Source organism: Drosophila kikkawai, chromosome X (genome assembly GCF_030179895.1).
Source record: "Drosophila kikkawai strain 14028-0561.14 chromosome X, DkikHiC1v2, whole genome shotgun sequence".
NCBI classification, from domain to species: domain Eukaryota; kingdom Metazoa; phylum Arthropoda; class Insecta; order Diptera; family Drosophilidae; genus Drosophila; species Drosophila kikkawai.
The window spans coordinates 15,757,657-15,773,854 of NC_091733.1; the positions used below are offsets into that span (position 1 = coordinate 15,757,657).

At 43.4% G+C, this 16,198-nt stretch overlaps 2 protein-coding genes across 2 annotated transcripts; both read left to right on the plus strand.

Moving 5' to 3' along the window:
- Positions 1-7,509: 7,509 nt before the first annotated feature.
- LOC138929189 (pineapple eye protein-like) lies at positions 7,510-8,132 on the plus strand. Its single transcript, XM_070288487.1, has 2 exons — positions 7,510-7,814; positions 7,873-8,132. Exons 1-2 carry the CDS (start codon positions 7,510-7,512, stop codon positions 7,961-7,963), a joined length of 396 nt encoding a protein of 131 aa, XP_070144588.1. The 3' UTR covers positions 7,964-8,132.
- A 237-nt stretch (positions 8,133-8,369) lies between these two features.
- Positions 8,370-9,379, plus strand: LOC108080002 (G2/M phase-specific E3 ubiquitin-protein ligase-like). The gene is made up of 3 exons (XM_070288433.1): positions 8,370-8,579; positions 8,642-9,141; positions 9,206-9,379. The coding sequence occupies exons 1-3, from the start codon at positions 8,478-8,480 to the stop codon at positions 9,288-9,290; spliced, it is 687 nt and encodes a 228-aa protein (XP_070144534.1). The 5' UTR covers positions 8,370-8,477; the 3' UTR covers positions 9,291-9,379.
- Positions 9,380-16,198: the final 6,819 nt, after the last annotated feature.

Here is a 16,198-nt window from a genome sequence, read left to right on the forward strand (position 1 = left end):
AAATTATTACGGTCTTCAATATTTGTTGTACATTTAATTTCCCACATACACTTGGGGTTCCTAAATAAATAATATATATATATATATATATGTATATGTACATACCTTAAATATTTTTTAAATTATTATTTTTACTTTTAAATGATTTTATACATTAATTTTAAGTTATACGCCTTTTAAATTTACTTGTAAAACTCACCGACTTAGTCTAAAAGTTCAGTGAAAAGTCAACTAGACTTGCCTTTAAAGAACTATAATTCTGATTTCTAATTATAAGAAGTATATTTTTATCAAATTCCAACAGAAATCACATGAAATTTCTAAGCTAATTTCCAAGTTATATTTATAAAAATAATAATTTCTATAAACCTTCATCCGGAATCACTTGAAATTTGTAAATGTCTAAGGTCATTTGGTGGAATAATCTCATTTTCCACATACACTTGGTGTTCTTAACGACCCCTAGACTTGAATAAATTATATTATTACCAGTCGCTTCTTCTACACTCCAATCCCTGCTCATCTTCGATTCCAGGCTCAACCCTTCTTCGATTTAGAGCCTAAAAAAAGATGCCAAAAGGCTGGCAGGACCAAGGGATTCGATTTGGATAAGTAGAAAATATGGTTATGGCCTTCGTAAAGGGGATTTGCCAATTTGAGTTATTCGAACGCAATTAATGGCCGAATATTTTTCAGAGCAGTCCCAGACTGATGTCCCGATGCCCGAATAGGAATCCGATAATTGAATAGGGACACAGACACAGACACAGGACACAGACTGAGACCCAGAACAGGTGCAAATGCCAGAATAGTAAAATGAAACATGAATTTCAAATGAAAGCGAAGCTGCGAATGAAATCCGTAAGCCGTAAACGTTTTTTCTGTCCCCCTTCTCCCTCCATTTTCCTTCAGGAGCAGCTGAAGCCGATTTCCTGGCCTCAGCCTGGGCAGGATGAGGCACCTAAGTGGTTGTGGTTCAGTTGAGTTGAGTTGAGTTGAGTTGCCTCGACTTCGAGTTGAGTTGAGTTGAGTTGATTTCCCATGCAGCACGCGCTTCTTAGGCGGGGCACCTCTCCCCTTTCCCCCGGAATCCTATTCTTGCCATTTTTCCCGGACCTTTGTGGCCATTACCAGGGCAAATTCCCAACCCTCCTTTGGCTGAATTTGCCTTAATAAAAAGTCAACAGATGCCAGGAGCTGGCAACTGGAAGCCTTGCGAATTAAATATTTGCCTAGAATATATCAACTCATATTTTTTACACGTCATTGAGCATGCGAGATTATCATTGTCATAAATCATACATGCTCTCACAGTCTTTTCATAAATATTTACAAAGGCCCAAGGAGCGTGTGAGGATGCGTGGCGTTTGGCATGGGTTTTTGGATGAAGGTGAAGGCGAAGGGCTTCAATGCAGGATGCAAGTTGCAGGATGTTCCCCTGGCAAATGCAAAAATCCTTTCAAAATGTATCCATCCAGCTAGACTTGGCAGTGAGAGTGTATCTATGGTATCAGCTACTGTACAGGATGTCCTTTACACTGATCCAAAAAATATATTATTTGTAGAAGAAGTATAAGCAAATTTTTTATAAAATTTATGTATTTAATAAAAGTAAATAGAATAGTTTTATTTATTTTATTTGTATTATTTTGTGTATGTATTTTTTTTATTAGTTTTTGTTCCGTGTTTCTTTTGTATTTACCTGTATCACCTGTATCTCCTGGATCTCTCCCGTATCTGCGTTTCTGCTAACCAACTGAAGACTGACGACTGAGGACTGCCAAGCTGGCCTGGCCTGGTCTGGTTGCTAGTCGGATTCCAGCTTCGTCGGATGCTGAGAAATTGTTTTCACTAAGTCACTCATCATCGTGGCCATGTCTCCGCCTCCGCCCCTCCTCGAGGATGCTGAAAGGCAGCTCAAGCTCTGCTCTGCTTTTACCCCCTGACAATGAGTAACGACGGGGGGTCAGGAGGAGCACAGTGTGTGTAGTGCAAGCTATTTTGTTGTGCTGCTGTCAGTCGGAGCTTATGGCTGATGAGGCGTGTTATATGCATTTTATTTGCCTCCTCCTCCGGGAGCCCTCGCCGTCAGCCATGCTGTTCCGTGTTCCATTTCAAGTTACCCCCGTTAAAGTATTAAAAAAGAAAACAAGCCAAGTTCGGCATGCCGAAGTTTGTATACCCTAGTTTTGGCTAGGACTTATCCGCAGTAAAGGACACTCTTTTGGCTGCCATCTTCACACAGCAGACTTGACTTCATCGATGATGAATTTCTTCGATTCCAGAGAAGCTTGGTGATTTTGCACGATTATGATAAGAACTGGCACATTTCCAGCGAAAGAGAACTTTTCCGGGGGTCATCCAGAGATCCAGAGATGTACACGTGGCAGGTGAACACGAAGGGAGGCGCGCACTGACTAAGGCTGCGGCGGTGCCTCTGTTTATAGGTAGCTAGAGAGAGACAGAGATCAAGAAAAAGAGAGAGAGAGAGAGGTTGATCGAGAAAGAGAAAGAGGTTGATCGAGAGAAAGAGAGAGAGAGAGATATGAGAGAGACAGAGAGAGAAAGGTAGAGGTAGAGGAGAGAGGTTGATAGAAAGTTAGAGAGAGTGAGACACAGATCTCTTTCTCTCGAGCAACCCCTCTCCCACTCTCCCTCTCTCGCTCTCTCTGTCTGTAATTCATAATATATTCATGCAAAAACAACAAAAATCTCTGCAATCGAAGGAATTATTAATCAATGAATCCCAGCCAAGTCTGCAGAGTCAAGATGGAAGGCAACAGAGTGTCCTTTACTGCGGATAAGCCCTATAAGCAATCGGGTTTAGAAAATTACTACAGGTAAGTCCAAGCCAAAACTATTATTCTATAACACATAAAGCTGCACGAAAGCTTTCAAATAATATTATAAAATTAATATATAAATACGTATTACCAACTGATTAGCTACTTCTAGGGTTTGAGGGGTGGGGTATTAGATATTATGCACGTACATTTTCTTAATGTACATACATTTTGTTATTATTTAGGTCTTTATTTTAATTTGTTTTTAAAGATTTTAAGAAAAAATTATATCCCTTATATAAACAAGAAAGAAAGCTTCGTCGAGCCAAAGTTCCGACTAAAATTATATATACCCTGTAAGGGTATTAAAAATCCCCAGACTCACTTCGGTGCTCCTTTTCTTGCTGCGGTTGTGGCGCAGATACGCTGCGATACGCTGGAAATTGCATTTTGAGGTTTCTCTGGGTGGGATTTTTCGGTCCGCGCTGAGGCGTGGCGTAGGAGTGGTCTCGCCACTCAGAGTTTGGGTATCAGATGGCGGCGAATGCTGGCAGCACGATGCCGGAGGTCGATGAGGCATTGCACACGCGAGGAATCACTCATTTGTTATTCCTGCCACACATATCGCTAATGAGCAGGAGGCAGGATCCTTTTGTGGGGGCTCTCGGGCTCTGTCATCAATTAACACGTCAGCAGTCAAATCGCTGAAAAGTTAAAGATTGTGAAAGGAGTTGAATAGGAGAAGTATAATTGTGACACGAAGCAAAAAACTGGCAGGATATGATTATAATAATTAGGAGAATAGATTGGAAAGGCATTAATAGTTTCTTCATTTTAAAGCTACAATTTGGAATGATATAATTACAGGATATTTGGGAAAATATTTAAAAGAAAGATTGAAATGCCATTAAAATAGTTTCTTAATTTTAGGTTTTATCCCGCTACTCCTCTACTATTTTCTAAACTCTTCGATAAAGTCAATCTGGGGCTACCAATTTAAAGCAGGGGGAAAAAGGGTTTCTGGGTATCCTTATCCTTATCTCGTTGCCGGGCGCCTAGCAACCCTAAGTAGCCTCAGACAGCTGTGGCTATCGGTGGCACAGGTGGATAGCTCGTCCTCTGGCCAGCCACTTACGCACACATCCCAAATTGAGAGCCTATCCCATTTGATTTGCTTGCTTTTCCACCTCCCCTTCAATCTATCTCTCTCTCTCTTTGTAATCGATATATGATTTTGTTTAGTTTTGTACACTTCCACGAGGTCGGGGGGCGGTCGGTGGGGGTGCCTCTGAGTATGCAAAATATCCCGGGGCGAGTTGCCAGGACAACGAGCGAGGAGGAGCTGGGAATGGAGCGGCTGTGAAGCGTCGATGCCACATGACATACCTAAAAGGATTTGGACTTAAGCAGCTTACCATGTAAACAGCGTGCTCACAAACACAGGGGCAAGCCAGCCACACACCACACACACACACACACACACGCACACACACTAGAACAGGCACACAATGCGAATTATGATGCATACTTTTATGTAGATTATGAGCCCACACACTCACACACACACTGCGAGAAAGGATGTGCCGTCGATAGATCATGATACAGTGTACAGTGATTATTCGTACATATTTGACCCAGAAAGCTGACGAAGATTCATTGATTGCCTTCGAAATATTTAGGGAAAGGTATGTTATAATAATTATATATAATTCTGGAGATCCAAGACGCATTCCTGCAACCTTTCTTTGATATTAATAAAGAAATATATCCACAGCATCCTGGCCGACTGACCCCTTGCTTTGGCTCACTGTAGAGGTGAGCGGCTAGGTGCTCTCCTCTGCGCATCCAACCTGCAGCTGACGCCCCAAAAAACTGATGATCCCCGGCTTCCTGATTGTTGTCCCTGGCCTCGTCCTTATTTGCATAGCTTCTCAAGTCGCCGGGTCCCAAGTCACGGCATCTTCTGGTCCGGGAATGGGCGCGCTTGCGCTCGGGGGAGTGGAAAAATTGTGCCAACTGCAAACGAGTCCATCTGTCCTCCACATCCTCCGCTGTCCACACTCCACTCTCCTCTCTCCCAACCGTGTCCGGGAGCTACTCCATCTGGCCGACTTCCTGCTCTGCTCAGCCTGCATGCAAATGAGCCTCATATATCTGGCGCTCTTGCTTGTTTTTTACTCATAGCTCGCCTTTATAGTTTTGCTTTTTTTTTTTTTAGCTCTTCGTCTCCTTGTATCTTGTCCCGCCTTGGATTGTGCTTGTTATGTAAAAACTTTAGAATTTTCATACAGTTTTTGCCGGCTCGCCGTCTGCTCCTGGTACCCTGAAGTGGGGTCTGATTGTGGGTCCTGTGTGCCAGCTGCCTGTCAGTTGTTAACTCAACTGCTTTGCATCAAAATATCAATGCATACTTTGGGGCCATAGGCATAAATTACCGTCTAAAGGATGAGAGGTAAAAGAGGAGGAGAAGGAGGAGAAGGAGGAGAAGGAGGAGGAGATCCTTGGCTAAAGAAAAGTGGCCAAGCAGCTGATGGGCGCTTAGCCCAAACAATCGCTTCGCTTCGGTTCGGTTCGGTTCGGTATGGCCAGTCTTGTTTTATGGCCTGCGATATGGAACGGAACGGAATGGAGATTGAAGGAGGGACTCGAAATGGCCGAGTGTCCTTTGATGGGTTCACTGGACCAGCTAGAAATCGCAGTGGGTATTGTAATTTACAGCAGAAGTAAGTAAGGCGTGGAAGGAGTGGTCTTTTATGGATTGAAATCTTAAAGATTGCTATGGAGAAGCCATGCAACTCAATCATCAAGGGTTACTGGCAAGTATTCAGATTGTAAAATGGAAAGCAAGGATATAAGAACATTTATTTAACTTAACAACAATTATAATACCTTTTTATAAAGCTTATGTTACATACTTAGAGCTGGTTTCCAATGAATTGCCATCAATCACTAGCCCAGAAATTGGTAAATAATTGCTCTCCTCCATGATACATTTCAATTTTCCGAAATCAAATTAAATGCAGTCTGGAAAAGCCATGGCATTATCAACGTGACACCAGATTAACCGGGATTATATATGTGGCTACGTTGCACGAATTTACCTGGGACGTGAAGGATGCCGGCACATCATCAACCCGCCACATGCATGTCCATTCATTTGTCATCGCGCTAATCGGGCAGCGTATCCACAAGCCAGCATAAGTTTTCCGGAATGCAATCGTGAAAATATGAAAATTCGAAAATGATATCCAACATGAGCGAGCTCAGCTTAGAGGCGCGGGCTTAACGCATAATTTACGAGTGTTTCCGCGGGGTGGAATCTTTAATTAAAAATCGAATAATAACCAGCATATATCTGCCATCGGGTAGAATAATGGGGAAAACCGAGGGGGAAATAATTGCAAATATTACCTCCCTGTGTATCCTGACATCCTCCGGACTTTGCCGAGCATAGTAATTTATTTATTCGCGCTCTATCTGCTCTCTGCTATGGGAAATAGAAAAATAAATTCGCACCAATTTAGCGAAAAATTGTGAAAAATCAAATGCAATTCAAGTTGCTTCGCTTCGCACTCGCAGCTGATGACGTTGCACACTTGTTTGCCCAGGATGCCCGCCATAAAGGATGTGCTTAAGTGCATCTTGCACTTTGACTTGCCAATTGCCTGTCTTCGGGGTCTTCTCCTCTCTCCTTTCAGTTAGCAGCTCCTGGCTTCTGGTTCCTGGTTCCCAGTGCATCTTGGCATCTGCTCACTGCTGACTAATAGCTTGATAAACTGCATGCCACGCTCTCATAATGAACGCCACCCACCCTGTTTCACACGACATTAAACCATCACGAGCTGAGCATATTTGGGGCTCTAGGCGAGCAGGGATCAAGGATATGCACACTTTACAGATGGCCAAGTACGGGATTTAAGTAGGGAATAGTTATAGAATTTAAAAAATATTATTTAATAATATAATATATAATACATCGACTTGGATCGTCAACATCGTCCGTTGGTATACCCCTACCTGCGTGATATCTCTGTCTCCCTATTGATTCATTTTTTTGGGGTTCATCCCATTTTTTGTTTTTTTTTAATTTAAATTTAATCAAAAAGCTGTTTTTTTTCAAATTGTCAATCCAGGGACGACGAAATGTTGACAGCCCTGTTTCATTTTCATGTTCCAAAACATTGGAGAATATTCAATGATAGCGAAGTACTTTTAAATCACAATCAATCTTAGCACCAATTAAAGGGCTAACCAAGAGCTATAAGTTTCAAATTTTGTAAAATTAAAATAAAGTCTTCAGTTTGAATGCGTACAAATGTTGCATTCGACATCGGAGAGTTCCCTCTATTTTTAAGCTTGAGAGATATCGATAAGCATCCGGTTCTACTTTGAACATTTTCCAACACTGTCATCGCAAAAGTTGCTTCCAGCAAAACACATTTTAGAACGGTCCCGCTCTTTTTATATTCGAAAGTGTACATTTGTGTTTGTAGTCCTCAGCTTAGCAATAATATCCTAGCTTCAAAATGAGGAAACCCTGCGTGCTGTGCGGCAGCAATGAGAAAAATTATATGTTATTAGGCCAATTGGGTATCCAGGCCGAGAATGTGATGCATCGCAATTGTTTGGTAAGTTCTTCTTCACGCGGAAATACAGTGTCTCCTTGTTATGTGCTCCCTTTCCCGCGAGCAGGTCCTTTGCTTAGGCAAATGCGTACAGACTAAGGATGCCAAATACCGTGCGCGACACTTCTTCAGGAATGACTTTTTCATTGCTCAAATGCGAGTACTGCCATCGGCTGGGGGCCAATCTAACCAGTTGCCAAGTGGGATGCAAGCGCAGCTTCCACACCAAGTGTGGCGTAGATAACATGGCCGTTCTTCAGTTTGGCGGCCAGTTCGACACCTTCTGTGCTGATCATGTCCCAGAGCATCGCAGGCGTCCCGAACCAGAAGATAATTGCGTTATATGCCTAGGTGTGGTAGTGAACGATGGCGAAGACTTTAAGCCGGCACTGGCCGAGTTCGGGGGGTATACGGAGTAGTTTTTACTTTACATTTTAAACTATTATTATTTATTTTGACCACAGGAGTTATGTATTACCTGAATCGCCGGCAGCCTTGGCGTCTCGTGCCAGGGAACGCGGACACCCACCCATCCAATTATGGCCATTTCATTAACCAAATGGTTGCTCGTGTGCCGGTCGTCCGCATCACCAGATTCCAACCTTAAATTATACATACTCCAGGAGGGGAATACCAGAGATGCCGTTGTCCCGTATTTGATTTTGAAAAGTTAAAACTTTAATAAGATCTGCGGATAAAACTTGTACGGATTTCGCAAACCTAACATATTGTCAATACTATTTGTACTCATCACATATAACTTTGGACTATAAATGAAATCGATGATGAAGACCTTTTGCGTTTCGTTTTTCTTCACTTTTTTTTCTCAAATACATTTTTTATATATCGATTCCTAACGCACCGATATTTTCAGTAATTCTGTAGTATTGGAAATCCCATTCAGCGATGAATCGATAACAATATCCCCATTTTTAACGTTTTCCAATACACAATAAAACACTCTGGCAACTTAATTTTGGCGCGACTCTACGCTTGCTTTCAGGAAAGCGTTTCTGTGAATTTTTTGCCGGCAATCTTTCCGTTTGTGAAATAAATCCAGTGATCAGACATGGTTCTACCTTGCGCTCTCTGCGGCAGCAGTGAGAGAAACGAGGCGATCTTGGGCGAGTTGGGTATCCATTCCGAGGTTGTGATACACCGCAACTGTTTGGTATGTTGACCTTGACAAAGGAATATGTAGCGTGTCTCTTTGTTATGTGTTCCCTCTCCCAGGTCCTATGTCTGGGAAAATGGCTCCAGAATAAAACTCCCCACTACCGTCTGTGGAAGTTCCTCACCAGAGACATGTGGGTGGAGAAGCATCACTTTAGGCTACTCAAGTGCGAGTACTGCATTCGCGTGGGGGCCAACTTATCCTGCTGCCACGTGGGATGCAAACGCAACTTCCACACCAAGTGCGGCGTGGAAAACATGGCTGTCTTGCAATACGGCGGCAAGTTCGACACCTTCTGCGCAGAGCACGTGGCGGAGCCCCGTAGGCGTCCCGAACCAAAAGATCATTGCGTTATATGCCTTGGTGCGATAGTGAACGCTGGTCAGTATTTCAAGACGGCCCAGGCATTTCAAGCGCCGTGCTGCCAGAACGGATGGTTTCATCGCACCTGCGTGCAGTACATGTCCATGGCGAGGAAGCGTTGTCTCAAGTGTCCTCTTTGCAGGAACAAAAAGAAATTCGCTGAGGTGGCTTTGTTTGGGGTTTCCATACCAAAGTGGTGAGTTCCGGGAAAAAGAGTAATTTTTATATTTACAAATTTTAACTATATTGTTTTCAAACAGGCGTAAAACCTTACCCAACATGAAGAAAAGGTGGCGTGTCCTTAAAATATTTGTAAAAAACGCAAATGGAAGAATAGGTCGCTGATTTAGATTTAAAACAATGTAAACTTTGGTGTAAAGTTCTCATATATTTTTTGGTATCCTTACTTTTTTGCACTGCTGTCAAAATAAATATGTGGCATGACTCTAGCAAGTTTTTGGGAGAGCTTAAGTTGCAGCCAATGCTTAAAAAAAGAGGATAAACAGTTTCCTGGAAAATAGTTTTCTGGAAAATGCCAGGGCTTTAAATCAGATTACAGCTGCAAGTTAAAATGTTGCTACTTTTGTTGCATTTTGTATTAAAAAATATTTACAAAGGATGCGGGGACTGTTAGCTGGCAATATGATTGCCTAGTTTTTGGGGCACCTTTCGAGGAAACGTGTGTATGCCTTATCCGATCGATTTGATATGTGAAATGACAGGAGAGCGCTCTGCCGAGGGAGTCGCCCTGGGAATGTGTTAACGCATTTGCCACGCCCATTTGCCCACATAAACCCCGACGTTCAATTGCTCGTTTCTGGCGAAAAGAATTCCTTACCGCCGCCCTTGTGTTGCTTTTAACTTTTGTTCTCTTGTGGGGGGAATGGGAATACGGAAAAGAAAGCGCGGGGCAGGGAGCAGGAAGCAACACGGCAACGGGCAGACAACAGACAGCAGACGGCAGACGACAGATATGTATGATGAAATACAAATTAAATTTCCCTGGCACAAGCACCATGCACGAAAAAATCAGATATGAAATGTAAAACTGAGGCAGGATGCGAGTACAGCTGGATCTGGTTGGGATCCTGTAGAGAAAAGAGGGATGAAGAGCATTGGGAGGGAGGCACTTCATCAGTGGAAGGCTTTCCCCCTTTGTGGGGGTTTGCCGCCTCCTTTCACCGAGGACTCAAAATTCGAAACGCGCGGCAATTGAAGTCAGAATTTAAATGGGATTCCCCTTCACTCATCAGCACTTGTCTTGCACCTTCCACCGTCTCCCCCTGCTCCTCCTTGATCCCCACTATCATTGTGAAAATGCGTAAAAAGGCGTATAATTTGCATGAGATTTGATTTCACACCGACACCGCCAAGGAAGACTTGCGAAACTTGCTACAAACTGGGGAGGATTGGGTGAGGGTTGGAGGAGGAGTTATGGGGGGGGGGGATATATGTACAAAAAATGGGGAGGCTACAATCCTTCGGGAAAACCCCAGAAGTTGTTGTATGTTCGGGATCCCCCATATATCTTGGCCAAAACCATTTCATTGTGAAATTCATTCAGGGATTCAAATTCACTTCGAAGTCAAGTGTTTTCCCACAGGACAAGAGTACTTCCTCGCAGGGAATAATGTTAAATTAAAGTAAGTAAGGGCTTTAATTAAATAGAAAAAATATTAAGAAAACGCTAGAGAGTACAGGAAATAATTTATTTTTATTTTTATAACCCACAAGTGAAGGGAGGCTCTAATATATTTCCATTCAGCTGATTGCCTAACCCAAGCCATAATGCATATATATATTTCGATTCGTTGCCATTACCATTATGCCGAATCCCTAACCATTTCGAGTTATGAGTAAAGTCAAAAGTCAAAGCCAGGCGGAATCCTCTGAGCAACTGGATGCCATTCGGCCTGATTGCAATTGGCAGTGTTGGGCTAATGCCCGGCTCCATGCTGGCGTACCGCTACCCCTCGTCCTGCCATGCCCACGCTCAGCCGGAGCGTGCCCGGCTCTCAACAGAGAACGGTGCTTGCAATTGACAGTTTCGAATACAGATTTAAACGCAGATACAGATAGGGACTCAGGTTCAGATACAGCTATAGATACAGCTACAGATACAGCAACGCACATATTGGCTGCAGTGTTGAGTACATATAAAAACAATAAGCCATTCGGGAATGGAGATGCGGAGGTAGAGGCGGATTCGATGTGCCGAAAACAAATAATATATGTAAGAGCAAATGGTGGCCTTACTCGACTGAGGTCTACCTCAGGCTGTGATTTAAGCTTGACTTCAAGGTGTTTCTAGTTTTCTTAGGGTATTTAAATGCTTTTCCAAGCCTTGAGACAAGGACTCTATAGACTTCAAAGGACTCTTTTTTTTAGTCTGAGATGATATTCTCAAGATATCCTTTGACTTCAAAGATGGCATATACCCCAAAGCGGGGTATAAAAACCAAACCAAAGAAGCGACAAAAAGGGAATACAAAAATACGTACAACAATAAATATTAATAAATTTCACATGATCATAAAAATAAATTTGTGAATCCAACACGCACTGGCGAACACACTCATACGCACACACTTGCTGGGAGAGATACGGCGGGGCCCAGTCAATACACACAAACATATTACATTATAAGGCTTAGCCATAACAAGGCAATCACATTATTAGGCGCCGCCCACCGCCCACCGCCCACTGGGTGAGGTGGGGGTGTGGCTGGCTGTCAGGTGCTGGTGCTCTGCTCCCGCCACACACAAGGACGCATCGTTGTAACGGTAATATAAACATATGCAATAAGGTTATCTTATTACCCTGCGAGCCATGATAAAGAAGCGGCGGGGACAGGCGGTGGCACGGCAAATGACAGCACACACACACGAGCACTCCACTGCGAAATCGAAGCAAATAATTTCACACCCCAATCTCCAGACCATAACATCTTATGGCCTTCCCCCATACCGGATCATCTTGAGCTCAAATGCCCCGGGCAGGGCTGCTCAAAGAGGTGCCAAGCGAGATCCCAGCCTGGCCAAGATCGCTGCAATATACAGGGATGGCCACGCCCACTAGCACAGCCAATAAAGCACTTCCGACCCCCCCCGCCCCCAGTTCGCCAGGTGAATTGTCAGCTCTTAAGTATCTCTGATTGTGACACATACACCCAGACACAAGTGCTCCGTCAGCCCTAATGGCATCTCCTTTAGGCTAGTTAATCCCACCTTTCGTGTGTTCCGGGGCTGCTCCATTTTTCCATCTTCATCTCTGCACATCCAAGGCGAAAAAGAAAAACAAATTGAAAGAGCTGTGGGTGCAACGGCAGCCGGCAAAGAGCAAACCCCAAAAGGAAAAGCAGGCAAACAAGCGGCGACCAAAAATAAATTTTGGCTAAACTCGAGAGCACCGGAATTGGGGATACTCTTGAGGAGGACTAGGTTCTATGATTTTACAGGTATGTTTTTTGGATTTTTAAAAAAGGAAACAAGGAGAGTTAGAGCTGGGAAAATGTAATGAATAAGATGCGTAACGCCAGACGAAGGCTCATGCTCTCTTAAAATCTAGCAGATATAGAGCGAGCGCTTGAAAGTCTGCCTCTTTTTTTATACAAGACTTATTTTGTACATATAGTTCTAGATCTGCTTGCCTGCTTATGTGTGCGTTACGCATCTTACTCACTGTATTGCCTTTGGTTAGAGAGTATTTTAAAAGCTATGATCTGAAAATTTACCGTCTTGAGCTTAGAAAGTTCTTAATTTTCCTTTATTAATTTTTTTCCTTAATACGTTTTATATATTTTTATAATTTATATAAATTTTACAATACCTTTTGGCAAGGGTATATAAAATAGAAGAGGAAAATGAAGAAAATGCGGCGACCAAAAAATGGACCAAAATCGATAAGAATGTAATTTGCCATAATTCACAGAAATTTGCTCGGCATATTGGCTTTCTCTCTTCTTATTTTTTTCTCATATAAACATATATATATACACATACATGTGTGTTTGTGTGTGTGGTGTTTTCTTGTGTGTTTGTTGCCTAACAACATCAACAACGAGAAAGCAAATGCTTGTGAAAGAAGATGAAAATTATTAATGGCTAGGCTATTGGCATTAAAATTACACCTTCTGCCAAGAAAAAAAAAAAGGAAAAGCTGAAACACAAACAACCGCACAAGCGCACGCACACACAGATATCCATCTGACCCCGCCCCCTGTCACAGGATATCCCCCGCTCTCTTATGCATTAAATTGACATTCATATTACTTATTTATGCATGGGAAATTAATTTTGATATGTTGATTTCTCGCATGAGCAAATCCAACATGTCCCCCATATCGGAGGGAATGCAGGTGACACACACATGTACAACTGCTATCCAACTGTCCAACTGCCCAACTGTCCAACCTGTCCAAGCTGCTTTATATCCTGGCGGCTGGTATATGGTCCTCCTCCATTGTGGCCTGTGTATTTTGCAAATAATGCATTGGGTCAAGCTCTCTGATGTTCATGTTTTTTGTTTTACACTTTTTCCTCGTAGATTTACCTGATTTTATTTATTTATAATTATAATTTAAGAACTTTAAATTGATATTATAATGCGAAACTATGAAGTACTTTAGAATTCCGTTTATATATTCCATATGAAATTAGTAAAGCTTCGTTCCTAGAACCTCCCTTTTATGCAAACTTCAAGGGAATAGCCCCAAGGGACGCCTTATAATCATAATTATTATTATTATTTTTTGCTGAATGCTGATCAGTTAAGTGGCGGATACTCGAATATTCAAAACACAGGCAATTTATGCACTCAGCTCACTGATAACCAATTGGCCCGGCTCTTCATTTTCAATTCGTGGTGGCCTGGCCCCGGGGCCATTTTAATCACTGACTTTGTCATTAGTTATGCACGAAAAACCAGCTCGCCCGGTAATCGCATTCGGATGAAAATGAGCCTGGAAGGGGTTATATATATACATCTACATAAATTGAAGGCCAGTGGCGGATATCTGCAACTTTGCTCTTTGTCTCCGGGAGTTTCTAGTTCGCTTCCGTTGCGTCAACTCATTGTGCGCACTTCCTGTCATCCGGTGATGGCCAGGCTTTCAGGCAGCAGGCCCACAGCATCACTTACAGTTACAGAGAGTCTCAGAGACAGAGAGAGAGAGTCCTCTGCCCTCTGCCCTCTGCCCACTGGTAACTAATTGTTTTTAATCACTTTCCAGTTGCCCAGGCTCGCCCGCAAAACGGCTTCGGGCGCACTTGGATTGGCAAAATAACGATTATACGTATAGCATAATAATTATCGTCTCGGAATGGGGTCTCTACGAGCTCCTGGGAATCCAGCAAAGGCTCATCGACTCATCGACTCATCGACTCACTGACTCTTCGACTCATTGAGCTTGGTTAACAGCCAGTGAACTCGGTGGATGGATGCCAAGTGCATTGTGCAGCCAGAACTTGGAAAAGGATAAATTCCTACTTTGCCTTTCGTGGTTCGCATCTCGTGTTTACTTAGCATAACTCGAGTTCGTCGAGCTTCGTCCTTGTTGTTGTCGTCGCTGCCACTCTTAGTGGGGCAATTAAGCGATAAGCTAGCTAAATACACACCACTCTTCAACGCCTTCTGGCCACGCCCCCTCTCCGAAAAACTGTCAGGCAAAAATTTGCAATGGAAAAGACACAACACGATGACGACAACAAGAGAGAGAGAGAGAGAGAGAGAGAGAGCAAGCTGGTAGCGCGGAGGAGATGAAGATAACCACTTGGAAACTCATTAGTTGGGAATTATAATTAGACAATTATTTGGTTTTTAATTTGTTCTTGTTGCGAGTATTATCATTATGGCCATTATTGTTGTGATTATTGCACTGGAATGAGGATGCCAGGCAGTAAGGATGCCTTGCCTTGGCTTGGCAATAGTTACGCATACGCCATGTGTGCCGGCTTTGGCTAAGGCCCAAATGAAATACCACTTAATGATTTTAATTAGTTGTCTAAACACTGAGCTCTGAGCCGAAGGATGTCCTGGACCCATACCCATACCCATACCCATACCGATGTCCAGGTCTGAGGTTAGCCCAATGCCTTGATGAAGTGTTTGCTCCGTCACCAGTCGAGTCGAGTTGAGAGTCCTGGCTGCGATTCATTCATTTTGTGTGGTTTTCCGCAGCCAAAACGAAGCTTATGCGGAATGGAGCAGACCGCAAGGCAAATGTGGCTAGGACATTAGAGCAGATGTTGTCCTTGCCTGGGCAATTCCCCCAAACCTCAACCCTGCTCCTGCTCCTGCTCCTGCTCCTACTCCTGCTCCTGTATGTGTGTGTGTTTGTGTGCTTACACTTCAACTCATTAGCGCGTAAAGAATCTTAACGCTTCAAAATGAATTAATTTTCATCCAATTTGGCGTTGTCGCACACACACACACACAAGCCCGCGACTCGGAACGGGCCTGTGACGAAGCCGAACGAAATGAGCTCCAGAGGAGGAGGAGGAGTAGGAGGAGCGTAGCACATTGTCGTCTTTTGGCTCATTATGCACCTGCCCCCCAGTATCCATCCACCTGCCATGCTGCTCGTCGTCGTCGTCGTGGTGCTCCACTCTTTATTATTTTTATTTTCGTCCTCGTTTCAGTCGCTTTGTTTAATTTCTGTGCTTTCTTTATTCTGTTCGCTGATTTTAAATTTCGCCATGCTCCTTGTTCCCAGCTCCCAGGCTTCCTCCTCCTGAACCGGCGTCCGTCCGCCTGTCAGCCCGTGTATCCGTTTGCCGCCGCCGCCGCCGCCGCCTCTGCCATGTGCGTGTGTGTGTGTGTGTATTTAAATCCGATTTGAATAATTACAAATTTCAATTGTATGAAAAGCAACGGCAACGGCAGTCGCTGCCCCATGACAGCCGGCAATATGACGCCATATGGAAATGGCACAGCAGAGGGGTTCACAGTGGAAGTAGGAGGAGCAGGAGCAGGAGCAGGAGCAGCAGCAGTAGCAGTATTTACCGTACAATGGCAGCCATGGCAGCCCGCCGCCACACTGAGCGAAAATGCTTTATAGTTCTCTCTCAGGTAATTGCCAAAATTCAACTTACAGCAAATGCGAATCAACATGAAATATTCAAGGATCTGAACAGGAAATTGATGGGTATATTTTGAGAGGATAATGTCAAAAATTAGGAACGGAAGGCTTTAAGGTTTTTAAGGTTTTAAATCTACAAATTACTAAAAATTAGTTATCAAAAAAAGAGGATAAA